This window comes from Nuphar pumila, chromosome 2, assembly GCF_984573655.1.
Source record: "Nuphar pumila chromosome 2, dmNupPumi1.hap1.1, whole genome shotgun sequence".
Lineage (NCBI taxonomy): Eukaryota > Viridiplantae > Streptophyta > Magnoliopsida > Nymphaeales > Nymphaeaceae > Nuphar > Nuphar pumila.
In genome coordinates, this window is record NC_143250.1 from 120,977,395 (window position 1) to 121,000,810 (window position 23,416).

Sequence of the window (23,416 nt, forward strand, 5' to 3'; positions counted from 1 at the left end):
TATTCGACTATTTTCGGGCATTATCCTTAAGCCGATAAGTACAAAAAATTGTTTTCTTTTCCTCAGGTACCAACAATACTTGAAAAGCTTGCTCGGTCTCCTCAACCCAGTTTTCTACGAGCTCCGGATCAGACTTTCCAACGAAGGTCGGAGGATCTAGTTTCAAAAAAAAATTGTAAGTAATTTTGCCTTGGTGATGGTTCGCCTCAGTAGTTGCAGCCTGATCTCTCTGAGAATGAACTTGACTTTGAATAGCATTGGCCAGGGTACTGAGGGAATAAATGACGAATCTCCGCTGCTCCGACCATTCGTCAACCGAATCGTCATTCGTGCTTCGTGTCATCCTTTATTTATAATAAAGGATGCTCAAGTTAGGGTTTAAAGAACTCGAATACACAAGGACAAAATTCATATATATATATATATATATATATATATATATATATATATATATATATATATATATATATATATATATATTATGAGAACAACATATAAAATCCTAGCACCGCTGGTTGATTTTACAGAAGGTTAAAACATGTTGGATAAGAGTTCGCCGACTCTTAAAAAAAGCATCAAGATCCTAGCAGTCTCTACTTTCCCCCTACGAACAGTTTGAGTACTGCTTAGCACTATTCTTCGCAATACTCATGCACCTAACCTTGAGTGAAGGAGAGGGGGGTAACATCGAAGTGCCAAGTATATCAGGAGAATCTCTTACAGAAGAAGCTTCGCCCTCCAAGCCTTGCAAAAACAGAGACAATAGAGGGAGGGCGCAGCACAGACCTACTTTGAGCACACTAATTTCTTCAAAGTAGCAATATTGGATACACGACCCGGCCAATTAAGGCCAGGAACACATCGCCGGTAGAAGGGACGAGACAACCAGGGTACCCCCAGAGGCAGTTTGATCGTACTCCGATCCCGAATGCCAACACAATAGGACCAAAATCTTGTGAGGTTATCCTATGCCAATGTACAAGCAGGGCAGCGGCATCACAGAGAGAAAGATGGCCAGGAGGGCGACGCCCTCCTGCCGGCATCAAGGGTGGGAGGACAGAGAAAACGAGAGAGGGCAGGAGGGGCAGTGCCCTCCAACCTGGGATTAACAGGGAGACCGGAGAGAAGGTCGGGGGCGTACCTGAGGGGGCTCCAGCGGGGTCCGACTTTTAGCAGAGAGGGGGAGGGAGACATCGGGAGGGTGCCCGGCCTGCTTCCCGACGTGGGAAGGAGTCGAGCAAAGAGAGAGAGAGGGTTTCGGGTTTTCGCAATGGAGGCATTGGGCGACGAGGAGGGAGAGAGAGGTGAGCGCAGGGGAGCTCAAGTCCTCTAGGGATTTTTAAAAAGAAAACCCCCCTTTAGGGGATTTAAATAAAAACATGGGGGCCTTGTGGACTCCGATCCGATCGGATCCAACCTGGATCCAAAACTTTTTTTTTAAATCACGAGTGTTACATCAGGTGCATCATATCATATGACTGCACAAGAGTCTTCTATTCAATTTTCATCCTTGCAATGGATCATTTCGCATTGCAGATGGGTCTTTGATGCAAGTTTCAAAGGTTGGATTTGTTACTCCTACGTTTGTCCTGGGAGCAACTTGAATATCTTTTAAGTGTTTCATATTCTCTCTTTACCTATGAATCTTATCTTTGTTGGTCAAATTATTAAACATAGTTGTAATGTAATTTTTTCTCGTGTGGATTATGCTATGAAGGATCAGCTTTTAGGAAGAAGGATTGGGATTCACCATAGGAGAGGGGACTTGTATTACTTACTCATTAGATTTGAGTTGTCATAAGAGACTTAGAGGTGGTTTAAGAGCAACAATTTTGGACGAGTCTATGTTGTAGCATTGACGACTTTGTCATATTTCTAGTTCTAGATTGCAGCATCTTGTGTTTTTGAATAGTTTGAGTGGACCTAAAATTTGTGTTAGATCATGTAAAGGAATGTGAGAGTTGCAAGTTAGCAAAGAGTCATGCCTTACCCTTTGAATTCATGGAGACAGAATCAGATAGAGCCTTTGATCTTATTCATCTGGATGTTTGGGGTCCTTCACCAGTTTTATCTAAGGGTGACGCTAGTTATTTTGTCTCTTTTATTGATGATTATACAAGATTCACATGGATCTACTTTATAAAGAACAAAAAAGAGCTATTTGAAATCTTTAAAAAGTTGTGCTATGTTTGAGACTTCGTTTTGAACTAACATTAGAACTCTTCGCACGGATTTAGGGGAAGAATATATTAGTTGTGTTTCAAAGTTTCTTACAAGAGAAGAGGATTGTTCACCAAAAATCATGTTCATATACACCTGAGCATAATGGAGTTGAGAGAGAAAAAATAGACATATTTTAGAAACCACCAGGGCTCTCTTATTTTCTAATTGTGTACCTAAAATCTACTGGGTTGATGTTGTTTATATAGCAAACTATCAAATTAATCGTATGGCATTTGGAGTTCGTAAAGGTATCTCTCCTTGTCAAAAGTTGTATGGTGTGCACCCAATTACAATTTGTTGAGAATATTTGGTTCCATTTGTTTTGTTATGTTACCTAAGCACTATAGAGATAATAAACCAAAGTTGCATAGAAATATCAATTTGCATTATGTGCCTCGTTTCACGTAACCAGTATTTGATATTAGTACGAAGCCGGTTCCAGAAAAATTAAAACCTATGTCACATGGGTGCGGGTGCGACACGGGTGCGGCGCGATTTTAAAATTTTTGGACACGGGGACTCGGCTATATATATATATATATATATATATATATATATATAAAGTGTAAAGACACAGCACAGTCATAGTATGTGATTGTGCACACAGTGCACTGTGACAGCCTTTTTTTATATACAACAAAAACAACAACTACGCCTTCATCCCAAAACAATTGGGGTCGGCGATATGAACCAAAAAAGAAAATTATTCTGGGTCTTCCACATGAATCCTTCTCCTCCAATCATTTCTATCCAATGCCATGTCCTCGGTGAGGTTCAAAGCATTCATATCCTTTCCTATCACCTCCATCCATGTCTTCCTAGGCCTACCCCAACCTCTTTTAACTAATATATTTTCTCATTTCTCCATCCTTCTAACTGGAGCATCATTAGGCCTTCGCCGAATATGTCCAAACCACCGTAAACGATTCTCTCTCATCTTATTTTCAATGGGTGCAACGCCTACCTTCTTACGTATCTCCTTGTTCTGAATCTTATCTTTTATTGTATTTCCACACATCTATCTCAGCATACACATCTCAGCTACACTTAATTTTTGGATATGATGTCTCTTGACAGCCCAACATTTTGTAGCGGGCCTAATAGTCGTCCTATAAAATTGTCCATTCAACCGCAATGGCATTCTACGATCGCACAACACTCCAGTTGCACTTTTCCATTTCATCCACCCAACCTTTATCCTATGATTTACATCTCCATCAATTTCTCCATACTTTTGAATGATACAACAACAACAACAACAACAACAACAACAACTACGCCTTCATCCCAAAACAATTGGAGTCAGCGATATGAACCAAAAAAGAAATTCATTTTGGGTCTTCCACATGAATCCTTTTCCTCCAATCATTTCTATCCAACGCCATGTCCTCGGTGAGGTTCAAAGCATTCATATCCTTTCCTATCATCTCCATCCAAGTCTTCCTAGGCCTACCCCGACCTCTTTTAACTAATATATTTTCCCATTTCTCCAACCTTCTAACTGGAGCATCATTAGGCCTTCGCCGAATATGTCCAAACCACCGTAAACGATTCTCTCGCATCTTATTTTCAATGGGTGCAACACCTACCTTCTTACGTATCTCTTCGTTCCGAATCTTATCTTTTATTGTATTTCCACACATCCATCTAAGCATCCGCATCTCAGCTACACTCATTTTTTGAATATGATGTCTCTTGGCAGCCCAACATTCCGTACCATATAGTAAAGCGGGTCTAATAGTCGTCCTATAAAACTTTCCCTTCAACCGCAATGGCATTCTACGATCGCACAGCACTCCAGTAGCACTTTTCCATTTCATCCACCCAACCTTTATCCTATGATTTACATCTCCATCAATTTCTCCATACTTTTGAATGATGGATCTCAAATATTTGAAATAATCATTCACCGGTATATCTTGCTCACCAAGCTTCACTACACTCCCATCACTACTTCGTTGCTTACTAAACCGACATTCCATATATTCAGTCTTACTCTTACTCAACTTAAAACCTCTAGCTTCCAATGTCTGTCTCCATAATTCTAACTTAGCATTAACCCCAGCTCTAGACTCATCAATCAAAACAATATCATCAGCAAACAACATACACCACGGTACATTTTCTTGAATTGATCTCGTAAGTTCATCCATCACTATTGCAAATAGGAAAGGGCTTAAAGCAGATCCTTGATGTAACCCAACCGTTATCGGGAAATTGGTTGTCACCCCTCCACAAGTGCGGACATTGGTTACTACTCCTTCATACATATCTTTAATTATACTAATGTAATTGAGAGAAACACCTTTCTTCATCATTGTCCACCAGAGAACGTCCCTAGGTACTCTATCGTATGCCTTCTCTAAATCAATAAAAACCATATGCAAATCTTTGTTCCTCTCTCTATATCTTTCAATAAGTTGTCTAAGAAGATGTATAGCTTCCATAGTTGATCTTCCAGGCATAAAACCAAATTGATTCTCCGATATCATGACAACCTTCCTCAACCTAGACTCAATCACCCTCTCCCAAAGTTTCATAGTATGACTCATGAGTTTTATACCACGATAGTTTGTGCAATCTTGTATATCACCCTTATTCTTATATAAAGGCACCAAAGTACTCTTCCTCCACTCATTAGGCATCTTATTTGTTCGCCAAATCAAGTTAAAAAGATTTGTCAACCATTCTAAACCTTTCTCTCCCAAGCATTTCCAAGCCTCGATAGGTATACCATCTGGGCCAACTGCCCTTCTTGATTTCATTTTCTTCAAAGCCTCTGTAATTTCTTTCTTTTGAATCTTGCGCATGAAGTCACGATTTATCTCATGAAACGGAATGGAGAAGTCTCCAAGATCTTGAGCATGACTATCATTAAATAGCTTATCAAAATAATCTTTCCATCTCTCCTTAATCTCCTCATCTTTGACTAAAACCCTTTGCGTTTCATCTTTGATACATCTAACCATACCCAAATCCTTCGATTTCCTATCTCTCATGTTTGCAAGCCTATAAATATCCTTCTCGCCTTCTTTGGTATCCAACTTGTCATAAGCCTATAAATATACTTTTGAATGATAGATCTCAAATATTTGAAACAATCATCCACCGGTATTTCTTGCTCACCAAGCTTCACTACACTCCCATCACTACTTCGTTGCTTACTAAACCGACATTCCATGTATTCTGTCTTACTCTTACTCAACTTAAAACCTCTTGCTTCCAATGTCTGTCTCCATAATTCTAACTTAGCATTAACCCCAGCTCTAGACTCATCAATCAAAACAATATCATCAGCAAACATACACCACGGCACATTTTCTTGAATTGATCTCGTAAGCTCATCCATCACTATAGCAAATAGGAAAGGGCTTAAAGCAGATCCTTGATGTAACCCAACCGTTATAGGAAAATTGGTTGTCACCCCTCCACAAGTGCGGACATTGGTTACTACTCCTTCATACATATCCTTATTTATACTAATGTACTTGAGAGAAACACCTTCATCATTGTCCACCAGAGAACGTCCCTAGGTACTCTATCGTATGCCTTCTCCAAATCAATAAAAACCATATGCAAATCTTTGTTCCTCTCTCTATTTCTCTCAATAAGTTGTCTAAGAAGATGTATAGCTTCCATAGTTGATCTTCCAGGCATAAAACCAAATTGATTCTCCGATATCATGACAACCTTCCTCAACCTAGACTCAATCACCCTCTCCCAAAGTTTCACAGTATGACTCATGAGTTTTATACCACGATAGTTTGTGCAATCTTGTATATCACCCTTATTCTTATATAGAGGCACCAAAGTACTCTTCCTCCACTCATTAGGCATCTTATTTGTCCGCCAAATCTTGTTAAAAAGATTTGTCAACCATTCTAAATCTTTCTCTCCCAAGCATTTCCAAGCCTCGATAGGTATACCATCTGGGCCAACTGCCCTTCTTGATTTCATTTTCTTCAAAGTCTCTGCAATTTCTTTCTTTTGAATCTTGCGCATGAAGTCACGATTCATCTCATGAAAAGGAATGGAGAAGTTTCCAAGATCTTGAGCATGACTTTCATTAAATAGCTTATCAAAATAATCTTTCCATCTCTCCTTAATCTCCTCATCTTTGACTAAAACCCTTTGCGTTTCATCTTTGATACATCTAACCATACCCAGATCCCTCGATTTCCTATCTCTCATCTTTGCAAGCCTATAAATATCCTTCTCGCACTCTTTGGTATCCAACTTGTCATAAACCTCTTTATATGCCTTATCCCTCGCATTTCGAACAACATTTTTAGCTTCCTTATATACCTTATTACCTGGCGTTTTGAACTACAACCTTTTTTATATATTTTTTTAAATAAAAAATATTAAAAAAAACATTTTTTTTAGTTTTTTCACCCTACAAATGGACATCTTTGACCGAATCCAAAATAAGGACGGACTCGGACTCGACTCATTGACCGAGTCCGACTCGCCGTTGACCGAGTCTGGGCCGTGTCTGAAGCCGCACCCGTGTCGGGGCATGTCGACTCGGGTGTGGCGCCTCCCTAGCCGAGTCCGTGTGACATAGATTAAAACCCATTTGTGAAACGTCAGGTAATATGTTTCTAAATTTGTTAGAAATCGGTCCTTGTGAATATAAAAACCAATCCCTCATATAAGTGAAACCAGTACTCGTTTCATTTGTATTGGTGGTAGTCTTGGTAATAACTACATAAGACTGCCCTTCTCTAGTCAGGTAAAATACGGGATAAAAAAGGAATAAGTAATCAATAAAAATTCTAAATGGGTAAATGGGAACTACAATTTTACCTTGCATGTTCCTCTTCTATCTGAAATCTAAATTCTAAATAATCTAAACTCTTAGTGTCTAAGTTCGGTAACACAAGGGAAGGAAGAAGACACAACCTAGAGAGCTTGAGATTGAGGGTATTGAGTGTGAAAATGTCTACGAAGAGACAATACGCATACAAGCACGAATACTTTATAGAAGATGTGCACGAAGGCACTCACACAACACTTGAACAAAATACGCAAAAAGCGTAAAAGTAGCAAACTTGCACTAAGGCAAGTATTTTATAGAAAAGAGCAAATGCATGAGACTCTCAAGCCTGAGGAATAACAAGGGGGAACACCCCTATTTATACAAAAGCAAAGAGGTGCAAAGGGGGGCTCCCAAAAGAGTCGTTGGGGAGCCCCCAACGGTCACATTTGTGACCGTTAGGGGTCCCCCACGACTCTATTGGGGGACCCCCAATGCACCTTTATCAAAAGAAAGGAAAAAATAAAAATAAGAAAAAAAGAAATACAAAAAATAAAGAGGGAAATTACAACATATTCCAAATGGAATATGCGCAAGATAGGAAATTACAAGAATACCCTTTTCGGGTAGAAAATAAAATATGTATATAAATATATATACTTATATATAGAGAGATACGTATACATATAATATATATATGTATATGTATCTCTATGTATATAAGTATATATATTTATACTTACAACAATGGTTTTGGAGATGCGTTTTAACACCCCCCCCCCTCAAACTTACGGTGCAATAACCGCAAGTTTGTCAAGGAAATGAAATATGGGCGAACAAAGGGCTTTGTGAAGAAGTCCGCAAGTTGATACTCAGACGTCACGTATGGTAGATCAATGACCTTCTTCAAGTATTCTTTTTTGACATAATAGCAGTCCATCTCTATATACTTTGTTCGCGCATGAAAGGTGTGGTTCTTGGCAATATAAATTGCACTTTTATTGTCACAGCATAGCTTTTTCGGTTCTCTAATAAACACTCTCATATCTTCCAAAAGGCGTCGAATCCATACAATTTCCATGGTGGTGGATGTCATGGCTCTATATTCGGCTTCAGTGGATGACAAAGAGACCTTTCATTGTTTTTTACATTGCCATGAGATCAAAGACTCACCTAAGAAAACACAAAAGCCAGTGGTGGAGTGACGGTTACTAGGGTCACCTCCCCAATCTGAGTCAGTATAAGCAAGTAATTTTAATTCAGAAGAAGAAGATAAAAATACTCCCTTATTCATTGTTCCCTTCAAATATCTGATGATGCGAAGAACAACATTCATATGAACTGTTGTAGGAGCGTGCTGAAACTGACTGGTGATGTGTATAGCATATGACAAATCGGGTCGAGTAATGCTAAGGTACATTAAAGAACCTACCAACTGCCTGTAAGGAGTAAGATCGGTTAGAGGAACACCATCGTCAATCCTCATTTTTGATCCCACGACTTCAGGAGTTTCGCAGACTTTGTCATCAGAAATTCCTGATCTGTCAATAATCTCACAAGCAAGTTTAGACTGAGATAGGAAATAACCATGTTACGAATAGGCAACCTTCACTCCAAGAAAATATGTCAGAAAACCCAAATCTGACATCTCAAAATTTGAAACCAAGACGGACTTAATACCCTTGACTCCTTGAACATCATCACCTGTAATTAGCATGTCATCAACATAAAGTAATAGTATCACAATCCCTGCATCAGATTTTCTAGTAAACAAAGCAGTATCAGTATAACATGAGAAAAATCCATTTTCCAACATTACATTGGTAAATCTGTCGTACCAGGCCTTGGGGGCCTGTTTCAAACCATAGAGGGTCTTTCGAAGGCGAAAAACTTTATCTTTAGGAATCTTCATGCCTGGTGGGGCATCCATATAAACTTCTTCGTTAAGATCACCATTTAAAAAAGCATTTTTCACATCCATTTGAAAAATGTTCCAATTTTTAATAGATGCAATAGTAATAAGACATCTAACGGTAACCATTCGGGCTACTGGGGCAAAGGTTTCTTCATAATCAATTTCATACTCTTGCCCATACCCTTTTGCGACTAAGTGAGCTTTATACCTTTCCAGAGATCCATCGCTCTTAGTCTTAATCTTAAAAACTCATCGACAACCTATAGTTTTCTTTCTTATGGGTAGAGTTTTGAAATCCCAGGTTTCAGCCTTCCAAAGAACATTAAGTTCATTTTGCATAGCTTCTTGCCATTCTATACATTTTTTAGCTTCTTCAAAATTTCTAGGTTCAAAATAAGAGTGAATAGCACTAAGACAAGCCCTATATCGGGGAGAAAAAGAATCAAATGAGACAAAACGAGTTGGAGGTTTCCTATTTCTTTCAGATCTTCTGTGATCGGGAGTAGGAACAAACTCACTATATTGATCAATAGCACTTCTAAAGGTATCTTTGTTTCTACGAGAATAGGTTATTGGATCACTTGAAATTCTACTTTCTTGTTCATTGAGTTAGGTTCACCAACATCACAATCATTTTCCCTATCATGGTTTGATGATACATCATCATCACTAGATATGTCATCATTACTAGACAATAAGTCAAATAGGAAGAAATAATCAAAATTTTCTTGTTGAGAAACATTTTTTTCAAAGCCGCTTTCATTTTCTAAGAATGTTACATTTCTAGAGACATATAACTTGTTATCTCGAAGGTCATAACATCGAAACCCTTTTTAGGTTTCAGAATACCCAAGAAAGGCACAAGGAATAGCCTTGGGATAGAGCTTGTCATTTTTATCAGTAACTATAAAACACTTACACGCAAAGACTTGTAACCTATTGTAATCAGGCTCAAGCTTATATAGTACCTTAAAATGAGATATTTTTCTCAATATCCTAGATGGTAGGCGATTTATCAGATAAACAGAAGCAAGAGCTGCTTCAGCCCAAACGTTTTTAGGAATGTTTTGGGATATAAGAAGAATCCTAGTGGTCTCAATGATGTGCCTATGTTTCCTTTCGACCCAACCCATTCTATTGAATAGTTTTAGGACAAGACCTTTTGTGAACAATTCTGTGACCCTCAAGGTACTCCTTAAATTGATTTGAGAGATATTCTCCTCCAGAATCACTTCTAAAAATCTTTATATTACTGTTGAATTGATTCTTGATCATGGAATGAAAAATTTTAAAGCACGAAAATACTTCATGTTTGAACTTAAGAAAATAGATCAACGAGTATATGGAAAAATCATCCACAAAAATTACCACAAAAATTACATAGTAAGAAAAAAACCCTTTTAAAGCAATAGGTGCGGGTCCCCAAACATCTTAATGAACAATTTCGAAAGTTTTAGAAGAGAACATAGTTCTTTGCTCAAAAGGTGAACTTCGTATTTTTTCGAGAATACAATAATTACAAGAAAAAGAACTTTTAGATAGGTCTTTTGCAAAATGTAAATAAGATAACTTGGTGATATTAGGATGACCAAGTCTTTTGTGTCATACATTTATATCTTTGTGTCGGGCAACATTACAAAAAGATTTTGGAACTTGAAGAGAGTCCATATAGTATAAGTCTCCCTTCCTAAAGCCTTCCCCAATCGATTTCTCGGACTGCCGATCCTATATTACACATTTATCACAAGAGAATTTAATATCGCAACCATGGTCCGAGAGTTGAGAAACAGAGAGAAGGTTTAAGTTTAGTTTAGGTATAAATCTAATTTTTGGAATAAAAAATTCTTGAGTTTCAAAATTACCTATTCCTTTAATTTCAAGAGAGGTTCCATCCGCAGTGGAAACAAAAGATGGAGAAACATTTTTTGAGTAATCGGAAAGTAAAAAAATGTTTGAGGACATGTGAAAAGAGGCACTGGAATCCAAAAACCAAGATATTTTACCTGGAGAGGAAGTAGTAGATATGGCGGCACCGGAGGTAGCTCCCTTGAGGAGAGGTTGAAGGGCTTCCACTTTGATTTATAGAGAGTGACCCACTTGAAGATACATCTTCCTTTTGTGGTACACCGGTGGTAGCCATTGCGAGAAGCTTTTTCCATTTGGGACATATGGGCTTGATATGCTCCGATTCTTTACAGAAATGACAAATAATTTTGCTATAGTCCCTTTTTCCTCTTTGCCCACTATTTTCACCTTGATTTTGTGGTTAAAAATGAGGAGGACGATAGGCTTTCACATTGTTTCCGGGTCTTGATACGGCATTGGCCTCATTGTTTTCTTCATAATTACAAGGAGTAGCAAGAACATTTGATCCTTGTTTACACAAACCCATACGAGTCTCCTCACCACTTAATTTGGTGAGTACATCTTCAAGAGAGGGAGGAGTAAATGACGATAGAAGAGATTACCTTATTTGCTCAAATTCGGGCCTTAGCCCATTCAAAAAGTTAAAGAACTGATCTTCTTCAAGTTGCTTGTGACGGAGTTCAATTGCCTCTCCACTCCATTTTGATTCAAGTATAGCAAGCTCGTCCCAAATGGAATAAAGATCGGCAAAATATTCCCTAATAGTCATTTCACCTTGAGTAAGAGAGAGAGCCTTCTTTTGAAGGTAATACTTATGAGATAGATCCCTTGACGTATACATTTTCTCAAGATAATGCCAAGCCTCCGATGCTTTTATGAACTTAATAATGTTGGCATCAATCTTAGTTTCAACGGATGAGAAAAACCAAGAGAGAATCTTGAAATTTTTCATTTCTCATTCATCGTGCTTCTTTGAATACTCTTCAAGGGCTTTGATTCTTTCATCTTCCTTAAGAATCTTAATTTCACTTCCGTTTCTCACGCTTATTTTGGGTTCCGGTTCAGGAATTGTGCCTTGCACATAACCCCATAGCCCCTTCCCTTTTATGTGAGCCTCCATGTTCCCGGCCCAAACGTGATAGTTGGACCCATTTAATTTGAAGCCAAGAGCAAAATGAGACTCTTTTTCACTCATTAAGGAGTAAAGAGGAAGAGAGAAAAAATGTATCAACACAAGATTTCAAATTCTAACTTACACAAGATTCCTCTAAAATATTTGAGAAGCAAGATCCACCACTTCAAACTTCAAAGATCCGAAGGCACGTTTTTCGAGGTATTCAAAAAAGAAGAATCCCACGATCCTCTATCACCAACCTTGCTATGATACCATGTGAAAATGTCTACGAAGAGACAATACGCATACAAGCACGAATACTTTATAGAAGATGTAGAAGTTTAGATGAGATGCGCAGGAACCTAGGCAGAGAGAGAGAGAGACGGCTGCAAAATAAGATAACTCGTTAAGTTTGATTAGGGTTAATCTCTGTTAAATAGAAAGAGGCCAAAGAGAGAAATTACACATAAGTCCCTCATTAAACTTAAATATCAAATAACCTCTAGTCTAGGAAAACTTAAAACCTCTTAATCTCAACACTCCCCCTCAAGCTAGAGCATAGATATCAATCATGCTCAGCTTGTCACAACATTTTGAGAAATTTGGTCTAGCAAGAGGCTTTGTAAACATATTCGCAACTTGGTCCTCCGACTTTAGATATTTGGTAGTGATATGACCAGCTTGAACCATATCTCTTATATAGTGGCAATCAAGCTCAATGTGCTTTGTTCTCTCATGAAAGACAGGATTGTTCGCTATATATGTGGCAGCCTTGTTATCACACATCATGGTCATAGGAGAGGAAACTTTCAGCTGAAGATCATGAAGAACAATACGAACCCACATCAATTCAACAGTTGTTTGGGCCATAGCCCTATATTCTGATTCTGCACTCGATCTAGAAACCACATTTTGCTTCTTACTTCTCCATGAAATCAGGTTGTCTCCCAGAAACACACAGAATCCTGTGGTAGATTTTCTATCTACTACAGATCCTGCATAGTCAACATCAGAATAGGCCACTATCTCCAGAGTTCCACCTTTCCTGAACAATAACCCTTTTCCAGGAGAAGATTTTAAATACCTGAGAATCATTATAGCTGCATTCCAGTGTACCTCAGTTGGTTTGTCCATAAACTGGCTAACTTTGCTTACTGCTAAAGCAATATCCGGTCTGGTCACAGTTACATACAGTAGCTTCCCTACTAGTTGTTAAAACATATGTAATAATATGTAATAATACATCTATATATATATATAAATATAGATGTATATTCACCATAATACCCGATAGGGGTATTATGGTCTTTTCACAAGTACCCAATAGGGGGTACTTGTTTTATTTCTTTTATTTCACTATTTTTTATTTTTTGTTTTTTGTTTTTGAAATGTATTTTTGGATACCGAAAAGGGGCCCCACAATGGAGTCGTTGGGGCCCCCAACGGTCACAATTGTGACCGTTGGGGGCTCCCAACGACTCTATTGGGAGCCCCTTTGGTCTCCTTTTCTTATAAATAGGGGGAACCCCCCTTGTATGTTGTATTGCTCTTGAGAGCTCCTCTTCAATAATAGTGATATTATTTTTCATGTGTGTAGCCTTTTTATAAGGCCCTTCGTATATCCCTTAGTGGATTTCCTCTCTTGTGCTTGTTGCACTTGTCCGTGTGGGACATAGTGAATGCTTTAGCATTCTTGGATTCTTCCGCATATTTCATTACATGGTATCAGAGCCATACGATCTTCTAAGGTAAAATCGTGTCTCTCTCTACTTCCTTTCTTTTTCACATCTTCATTGTGTAGCAATGGAAGTCAAGATCGATCTATCATTCAAACTCAATGGAAAAAATTACATGATGTGGGCATCCGCAATGGAGAATAATCTCAAAGGCAAAGAAGCTTTGGGGTTATGTAATGGGAACCGTTCTGGAACCCCAACTTAAGCTCACAAAGATGGAAGGAGATCAAGAGAAAGCACTTGAAGGCGATGCTCGTCTCAAGGCCATTAAAGATTATAATCACCAAATGGAAGATTGGGAGAGCAACCATGCAAAAATCCTAGCATGGTTTATGAATAATGTCGAACTCAAGGTATGTGCAAATATTGCAAAATTCCGCCGAGCAAATGAAGCTTGGTTTTTTATGAAGGGTATGTTTATCCAAAAGGATCTTGCAAGAGCTTATTTTTTGCAAGAAAAAGTAAGAACCACAAAACAAGGTGACATGAGCATACAAGATTATTATAGTGCTCTAAATCCTTTGTGGGATGAATTGGCTCTTTTAGAGCCTAAATGGGTGGCTATGGAGGATGTGGTACTAAGACAAAAACAAATGGAACAAGATAGATTGTTTCAATTTTTATTTGGGCTTCGTCCCGAATTTGAACAAGTGAGATCCTCACTTCTCCATAGATCTACGTTTCCTCCCTTAGAAGAGGCTATTGCCGAGATTACTCAAGAAGAGACTAGGCATAGCATGGGTAAAAGCATAGAGGAAGTTCTTGTCGTATCTAAACCCGGCAATCATGTTAAAACATACAAACCACCTCATTTTGGTAAGCAAGGGAGTGGTGGAAGAAAAATGATTATATGTCATCATTGTTATGAGCCAGGACATATTAAACCCGTTTGCCCAAAGCTAAATGGGGCATTCAAGCCAAAGGTGGCTTCCGTTGAAGAATCCACCACCAAAGAAGATGACGGCAAGAACGGGGATCTCAAAGATACTCTTGGACAAATCTCCTTGGCTCTCCAACAAATTCTAAAGGTCACTTCTTCCACCTCCGGTGCCGCCATTGCCTCATCATCACCTCCCGGTACGTACTCTTGGATTTTAGATTCCGGAGCCTCTTTTCACATGACTCCTCATGAAAATGCATTAACCAATGTGCACACCAATTCAAAATTATCTTGTGTCTCTACGGCCGATGGAACTTTTCTCAAAATAAATGGTATTGGAACTCTTGATTCTAAAAATATTCAAAATTTTCTTGTTCCAAAAGTTAGAATAGTTCCTAAATTAAATCTTAACCTCTTTTCCGTTTCTCAAATAGCCGACCATGGATGTGAAATATCTTTCTCATCCCAAGGGTGCTTTGTGCAGGATCTCCGGTCCGAGAAGCGGATTGGGCAAGGCCATAGGAAGGGAGACCTTTATTTTATGGATAACTTAACACTTCCAAATACCTCATTTTGTACTTATGTCCAAGACAAAAATATTGAAACTTGGCATAAAAGGCTTGGACATCCAAGTTACTCTAAAATGTATCTTTTTCCTTTTAGAAACAAGTTTTGTAAAGAAAAAGATATCAATTGCAAAGATTGCATTTTTTGAAAAATGAAGTCTACTCATTTTCCTATTAACCCTTTGTGACAACAAGACCTTTTGAATTGGTGCATTCCGATGTATGGGGACCATCTCCGGTTCTATCCAAAGGTGGTTATTCGTATTATGTTACTTTTATTGATGATTATACTAGATATGTATGGATTTATTTTCTTAACTTTAAATCGGAAGTTTTTAACTTCTTCAAAGAATTTCATGCAAAAGTTCAAAATCAATTTCAAAGTCAAATATCCATTCTTAGATCCGATTCGGGTGGAGAATACTTATCAAATGATTTTCAATCATATCTAAAACAACATGTCATTTGTCATCAAAAATCTTGCCCAAGAACTCCTCAACAAAACGGTCTAGCGGAGAGAAAACATAGACATATTTTAGAAACCACTAGATCCTTACTCATTTCTAAAAATATTCCTAAAAGTTTTTGGGCCGAAGCCGTGTTAACCTCCACCTATTTAATCAATAGGATGTCATCTTCAAAATTGAACAATATCTCTCCTTATGAAAAACTTTTCAATATGACACCCGACTACAATCGTCTTCGTATTTTTGGGTGTAAATGCTTTGTTCTTTTGCATAAAAGAGATAAATTGTCACCTAAAGCAATAGAATGCGTATTTTTAGGATATGGTGAAAATCAAAAGGGCTATAGATGCTTTGACTATAAGAACAATAAATTATTTGTCTCCAAAAATGTGACCTTTTTAGAAGATGAAAATGGATTTGAAATTTTGGAAAAACCAAATGAAATTGATTATATGTTTATCAATGATCTTTTAGAAGACTCAAAAGATGATCTTTTGAGTCATCCGGAATGTTTAGAAAATACTCATGATAATGGTGTATCACCAACTAATGGTGACAATCTCCAAGTATACACTCGGCGTGAGGAAGCACAACCTATTAGTGCTTTAGAAAATATATTGCGACTTAATGAACCCCTAGAAGAAACCTCTCTTAGGTGTTCTTCTAGAGAATCCATTCCACCAAATAGGTTTGTCTCATATGAAACTCTCTCACCTAAATATAGAGCTTGTCTAATTGCCTTGCATTCTTACTATGAACCTTCCCACTATAATCAAGCAAAAAATATTCCTCATTGGGTTGAAGCAATGAAAGTTGCACTAGATGCTTTAAATAAGGCTAAAACTTGGGAAATAGTTCATCTTCCTCAAAATAAAAAAGCTATAGGATGTCGATGGCTCTACAAAGTCAAAACAAAAAGTGATGGTTCCCTAGAACGTTATAAAGCTAGATTAGTTGCTAAGGGATATTCACAAGAATATGGCATCGATTATGAGGAGACTTTTGCACCCGTGGCTCACATGACAAGCGTTAGAACTCTAATAGCGGTAGCATCATCTAAGAAATGGCCTATATTTCAATTAGATGTTAAAAATGCCTTTCTTAATGGTCAGTTGAATAAAGAAGTATATATGGACCCTCCGCCGGGAATTAATGTTAACCAAGGTCAAACTCTTCAGTTATTAAAAGCTTTATATGGTTTTAAACAAGCCCCTAAGGCTTGGTATGATAAATTTAGTACTATCATGTTAAAATTGGGATTTCGTTCATGTTATACTGACACTGCTCTTTTTGTTAAACGTGCAGGTAATAGTATCATCATCCTACTGCTTTATGTTGATGATATGATCATCACTGGCAATGATGAAAGTGGTATTCTTAATGTTAAAAATATGTTAAAACATAATTTTGATATGTCTGATCTGGGTTTTCTCAGGTACTTTCTTGGTATAGAAGTAGCATACTCTCCTCGAGGGTATATATTGTCACATATGAAGCTTGCTGCAGACATATGTTCCAAATCTGGGATTTCAGATGACAAAAAGGTGGAGACTCCCGAGGTTATCAATGCTAAACTACGACTGGAGGATGGAGTTCTGCTGGATGATCCTACGCCCTACAGGCAACTCATAGGCTCCCTCACCTATCTGACTATCACCAGGCTGGATATTGCTCATGCTGTGCACTCTGCAAGCCAATTTCAGCTAGGGGTGGCAATTTCTGACACGACCTGCCAACCCGATCCGTCAACCCGCCAACCCGACCCACCAACCTGACCCGCGAACCTGAAAACCCGTTTACCCGACCCAACCCATTTATTAAATGGGTTGGCGGGTCGTGTCGGGTTACCCGTTTATTAAACGGGTCGGGTTCGTGTTTGACACAGCTGACCCGTTTAATAAACGGGTCGGGTTCGGGTTGAGGTATGCTGACCCGCCAACCCGACCCGATTGCCACCCCTAATTTCAGCATGCTCCTACATCTGTGCATATGAGTGCTGTGCTCCGGATCATTCGATACATCAAAAATACTTTGACTAAAGGGCTATTCCTATCATCACTCTCTTCCTTAGACTTACTGGCTTATACTGATGCTGACTGGGGAGGAAACTCAAATGATCGAATCTCAACTATTGGCTTTTGTGTTTTCCTAGGAGATTCGCTAATTGCTTGGAGGTGCAAGAAACAGCAGAAAGTCTCATTGTCTTCTACTGAAGCAGAATACAGGGCTATGGAAACTACTACAATGGAGCTTGTGTGGCTTCGAAGTCTTCTTCAAGATATGGGAGTCGAAATTACCAGTGCTTCGAAGCTTTGTTGCGACAACAAAAGTGCCATCTACATTGCCAGCAACCACACCTTTCATGAGAGGACTAAACATATTGAAATGGACTGTCATTATGTACGAGATGAATATCTTCGTGGGACAGTTACACTGTCATATGTCACTTCAGAATATCAACTTGCAGATTTCTTTACCAAAGCCCTGCCTGCTCCTCACTTCTTGTTCCTTCTTGGCAAACTTCCGGTCCTTCCCCCGTAAAGTTTGAGGGGGGTGTTAAAACATATGTAATAATATGTAATAATACATCTATATATATAAATATAGATGTATATTCACCATAATACCCGATAGGGGTATTATGGTCTTTTCACAAGTACCCAATAGGGGTACTTGTTTTATTTCTTTTATTTCACTATTTTTTATTTTTTGTTTTTTGTTTTTTAAATGTATTTTTGGATACCGAAAAGGGGCCCCACAATGGAGTCGTTGGGGCCCCCAACGGTCACAATTGTGACCGTTGGGGGCTCCCAACGACTCTATTGGGAGCCCCTTTGGTCTCTTTTTCTTATAAATAGGGGGAACCCCCCTTGTATGTTGTATTGCTCTTGAGAGCTCCTCTTCAATAATAGTGATATTATTTTTCATGTGTGTAGCCTTTTTATAAGGCCCTTCGTATATCCCTTAGTGGATTTCCTCTCTTGTGCTTGTTGCATTTGTCCGTGTGGGACATAGTGAAAGCTTTAGCATTCTTGGATTCTTCCGCAAATTTCATTACACTAGTGAGGGATAGCTTTTGCTATCAACCGGTTTTGACCCTTCAAACAACTGAACTTTATGGTCCATGGGAATATTTGCTGGTTTAGCTCCCAACATGCTCGTTTCCTTTAATAAGTCAAGAACATACTTCCGTTGAGACAACACCATCCCTTCACGGCTCCTAGCAACTTCTATACCCAGAAAATACCTGAGTGAACCAAGATCTTTTGTAACAAAGTGTTTTTGAAGATGAGCCTTTGTGGCTTCAATAGCTTTCACATCATCTCCTGTAAGAATGATGTCATCCACATATACCACCATAACAACTATGCCAGAGCTAGTTTTCTTTATAAAAAGTGTATGATCTGCTGCTGATCGATTAAAGTCAAAGCTTGACATTACTTCAAACAACTTTTGAAACCATGCACAAGGACTTTGTTTCAAGCCATAAATCGCCTTTCTTAATCTACACACCTTCTGACACTTCCCCTCAACCTCGAATCCTGGAGGTTGTTGCATGTAAACTATCTCAGATAGATCCCCATATAGAAATGCATTTTTCACATCTAATTGACATAAGCTCCAACCATGATGAATAACTACTGAGAGAACAAGACGAATGGTGCCCATCCGTGCAACAGGAGAAAAGGTTTCAAAGAAATCAATACCATATGTCTGAGTATATCCTTTTGCTACTAATCTGGCATTGTACCTTTCAATAGAACCATCTGATTTGTACTTTTTTGTATATACCCATTTGGGTCCAACAATGTCAGCATCTACTGGGGAATCAACTAGATCCCATGTATGCTGAGACACTAAAGCATCCATTTCTTCTTGCATAGCCAGCTTCCAGCGGTTATCTAGCTCTGCCTATTGATAGTTCAGAGGAATCGTTTCAGCAGATAAGGCTGAAATAAAAGTTTTCATCTGATTTCCAATTCTGACATCAGAGACAAAATGAGATATGAGATATAAGGTACATTGTCGTGTCCCCTTGCGTAGAGTGATAGGCCTGTTATCATCATCATGAATATCACTATTGTCAGTAGTACTTACCTCAGGAGAAGAAGATGATGGAGGCACTGGCGGAGGTGGAGCTCTACGCACATATACTAATGGAGGATTATTAAATCGTGAAGAGGATGAAGTTTGGTTCGGTAATGAGGGCACAAATTTCAAAGGAAAAGGAGGTATAGGTAATGGAAAAGAGTCAGCTGGATCAACCTGCAGCGGGGAACCGGTACTAGAGAAATATGGAGTGGATTCCAAGAAAGATACATCCACACTGACTTACTCTCGACGAGAAATAGGATCATAGCATCGATATCCCTTTTGATTTTTTGGATAACCTATAAATATGCATTTTGTAGCTTGAGCAGATAATTTATCACGGTCAAGGCCAAGTTTGTGTACAAAACAAACACATCCAAATATTTTTGGTGAGAAAGAGAAGAGTCGGGCATTAGGTTTTAGGATATGTAATGGAATTTGATCACCCACAGAAGATGAAGGCATGCGGTTGATCAGATAACAAGCAGTGGTAATCGCATCACCCCAATATAACGCAGGAACATTGGATTGAATCATAATGGTCCGGGCAACATCAAGCAGGTGCCGATGTTTTCGCTTAGCCACCCCATTTTGTTGAGATGAATAGGCATAGGAAGTTTGGGGTTGAATGCCATGATCTTGGTAAAATTGTAACAGAACTTTTGATTTAAACTCAAGAGCATTATCAGTGCGAACAATCTTGACAATAGATTCAAACTGAGTTTTTATCTGCTCAAGCCACCTCTTAATCTCAACAGAAGATGTGCACGAAGGCACTCACACAACACTTGAACAAAATACGCAAAAAGCGTAAAAGTAGCAAACTTGCACTAAGGCAAGTATTTTATAGAAAAGAGCAAATGCTTGAGACTCTCAAGCTTGAGGAATAACAAGAAGGAACACCCCTATTTATACAAAAGCAAAGAGGTGCAAAGGGGGGCTCCCAAAGGAGTTGTTGGGGAGCCCCCAACGGTGCGACTCTATTGGGGGACCCCCAATGCACCTTTATGAAAAGAAAGGAAAAAATAAAAATAAGAAAAAAAGAAATACAAAAAATAAAGAGGGAAATTACAACATATTCCAAATAGAATATGCGCAAGATAGGAAATTACAAGAATACCCTTTTCGGGTAGAAAATAAAATATGTATATAAATATATATACTTATATAGAGAGAGATACGTATACATATAATATATATATGTATATGTATCTCTATGTATATAAGTATATATATTTGTACTTACAACAATGGTTTTGGAGATACATTTTAACATTGAGTCCTTCAAAAGTTGCATTTGACAAAAAGAAGAAGAGAGCTAGAGTTCATTGTGCTCTCTCTCTCTCTCTCTCTCTCTCTCTCTCTCTCTCTCTCTCTCTCTCTCTCTTGCATAATTGCCTGTATGCATGGTTGTGTTGACTCTTCAAGCACAATATGTATATTATTCAAATATCCATATTGGTGCTACCTGGTTTTGCAGCGCACTCACCATGTACATATCAGAGGCAGCTCCCTTTGGTGAGACTCAATCCGACTCTTCCCATCCCTCTTCTCATGTCATATACCCCTGTTTTTGTCCTTAGCACCAACAGTGTGATCAGCAGCATCTGCTCCACCACCTCCAACTACATGGCTACCAACCAATTCTAGTAGAATCTAAACAACCTCTTCTTCACGTTTTGAATGATGTAGATAGTTTAGCTTTTTTAACAAGTCGGATGATAAAGCTCATGTGGATCTGATATGCAACCGAGACCCACAATCAGTCCCATCTCTACAGGAGCAGGCAAAAAAATTGTCGTGGAGGGTCCAATTAGGTATACAGGACATATAGGTCCAATTCTTAATCCATCACTTTCTAATCAATTCCGACTAGGTCACCCCTGTTCAAAAATTTAATTTTATTTTCTGTTGCACTTATGCTAGCATTGCTCATAGTCAAATCAGTGCTACAGGATCATAGTCACTCTATGACAAACAGATAAATAGTCGTTCACTTAGATTTTTGCTTTCGATCTTGGTTTCCGATCTTGAAATGTACATGTTGCAATTGCTTAACTTGCACAATGCTTAACTGAGAGCAAATATTGGATGAAATAATTTATGTGCTAATGAGTTTGATAACAGGCAATGAAGTTAAGCCTTGGGATATCTATTTACTTGGTTACATGACTGTTGCCTTAATAACATAAAACACATGCTTATGTAACCCTGTTACAACTTGGTCGTTCCAATACAAAGTTTGTGTAACCCTGTTAGATAGCCCTTTCCTATTGTGATTTTCTGATTGTGGCCTATAAGTGTTGTCGCAGTGATTTGAACTTATCCCTGCTCAAAAGTGAAGCTGATCATTTCAAACCCAACTGACATCTAGCCAAAACCATGAGAATAGGTGTGCAAATAGATTAACTTTATTTGTACTCCAAGTTTCCAATGCATCAAACAATTATTGTATAAAAAGAAAACAAATGAGAGAGAGAGAGAGAGCATCCTTGTATCAACAATGCACATGGCAATTCAAATGAATGGCAAAGGGTGTGAACCTTGTAAAAAAACATGCAACTAAGAAAATTCATATAATCAAGGCAGGATGTTCAAGCCTTCTATATTTACTCAATAAAATTTTGATCAGCAGATTTAGATCATGCTGAAGAATTATGTATCAACAAAACTGACCAAGTCAACATAATACCAATAGATGAATAGAAGATAAATAAAGACCAGAAGAAATAAATGAGCAGCACAAATTATTAAAAATATATAAAAAGGAATAATCAGCAAAAAAGGCAATTGATGATGTAGAACTAAATGTACATACGAAAAGAAAGCTCTCTACAGTGAATAGCATAACATATTCAATGTATGGACTAAGCAAAACATTCCAATATGAAGAAATTATATGCTGACCTTTTAATAAGACAGAAAAAGGAGGAAAAATTGGTGGTGTTCGAGTCTGCATCACAAGGAAAAATAACCTTAGTTGCTACCTTCTTTTCTAGAAAAAGTACTAATAAAAGAAAGTGGGAGGAGAGTTTTAAACAAAAAGATGGTGAAATGAGAACTTTCCATTCACAAATCCACCATACACAAGAAAATCCACCATACCTCGTATGTGTTTCCCTTTAATGTTCATGTGTGTGCTCGTTATTGCGTTAAGCACCTACGGGCTAAATTGAGCCTTGTAATCAGGGCTTGCACGCCCACGTAAATCACTTGTACACCTAGCCTTAGGCTAGAAGAAACCTCTCTTCGATCGTATGTAATATTTTCCCCCTTCTTGTGTGTGTTGTGTTAACAGTAGTGTAAGCCCAGCACGCTGGCCCCTCCCATTACGCGTGCCCAGGCACGAGAAGCGCTTAGCACCCTAGGACTGTCATTGAACTATCCATCTGCTGTAATCACCTTGGACGAATTTGGGGATCCCATGACTATATAATATCATGTATTCTCACACTTAGTTGAAATAGAGTTTTTCGAAAATTTGGCTAAGTATAGAAGAAAAATAGGGTAAACCTCGATAATAGGCCTATGTCCTTTGAGTCTGGAATCGACCCAGGTCTCATCGACAAGGTCTAAACGAGCCAATTAAAAGGTACAAAAAAATCTTATTTTCGACCTTTAAATTCACGCAAATTTCGAGCAAAATTCAGGCGAATTTCAGAAGCGAAATTCAAAGTATATGTCGTTGAATGCGTCTCAGAATCTCGAGTCCAATGATATTTTACTTTACGCAATCCGAGCTACGGTTGGCCCGAAAATCTTTTTTTTTTCAAAAAGGAACCGCTTTGACGGGCTGGG

The 23,416-nt window shown here is 38.4% G+C and overlaps 1 protein-coding gene across 3 annotated transcripts in view; it reads right to left on the bottom strand.

Annotated features, from left to right (window-relative positions):
- Positions 1–23,416, bottom strand: part of LOC149846952 (uncharacterized) — a 133,595-nt gene that overhangs the window by 36,914 nt on the left and 73,265 nt on the right. For all 3 annotated transcript variants that reach the window (XM_089996684.1, XM_089996683.1, XM_089996682.1), the window contains one exon: positions 22,526–22,571. In XM_089996684.1, the coding sequence (XP_089852810.1) occupies positions 22,526–22,571 (46 nt within the window). The remainder of the gene's footprint in view (positions 1–22,525; positions 22,572–23,416) is intronic.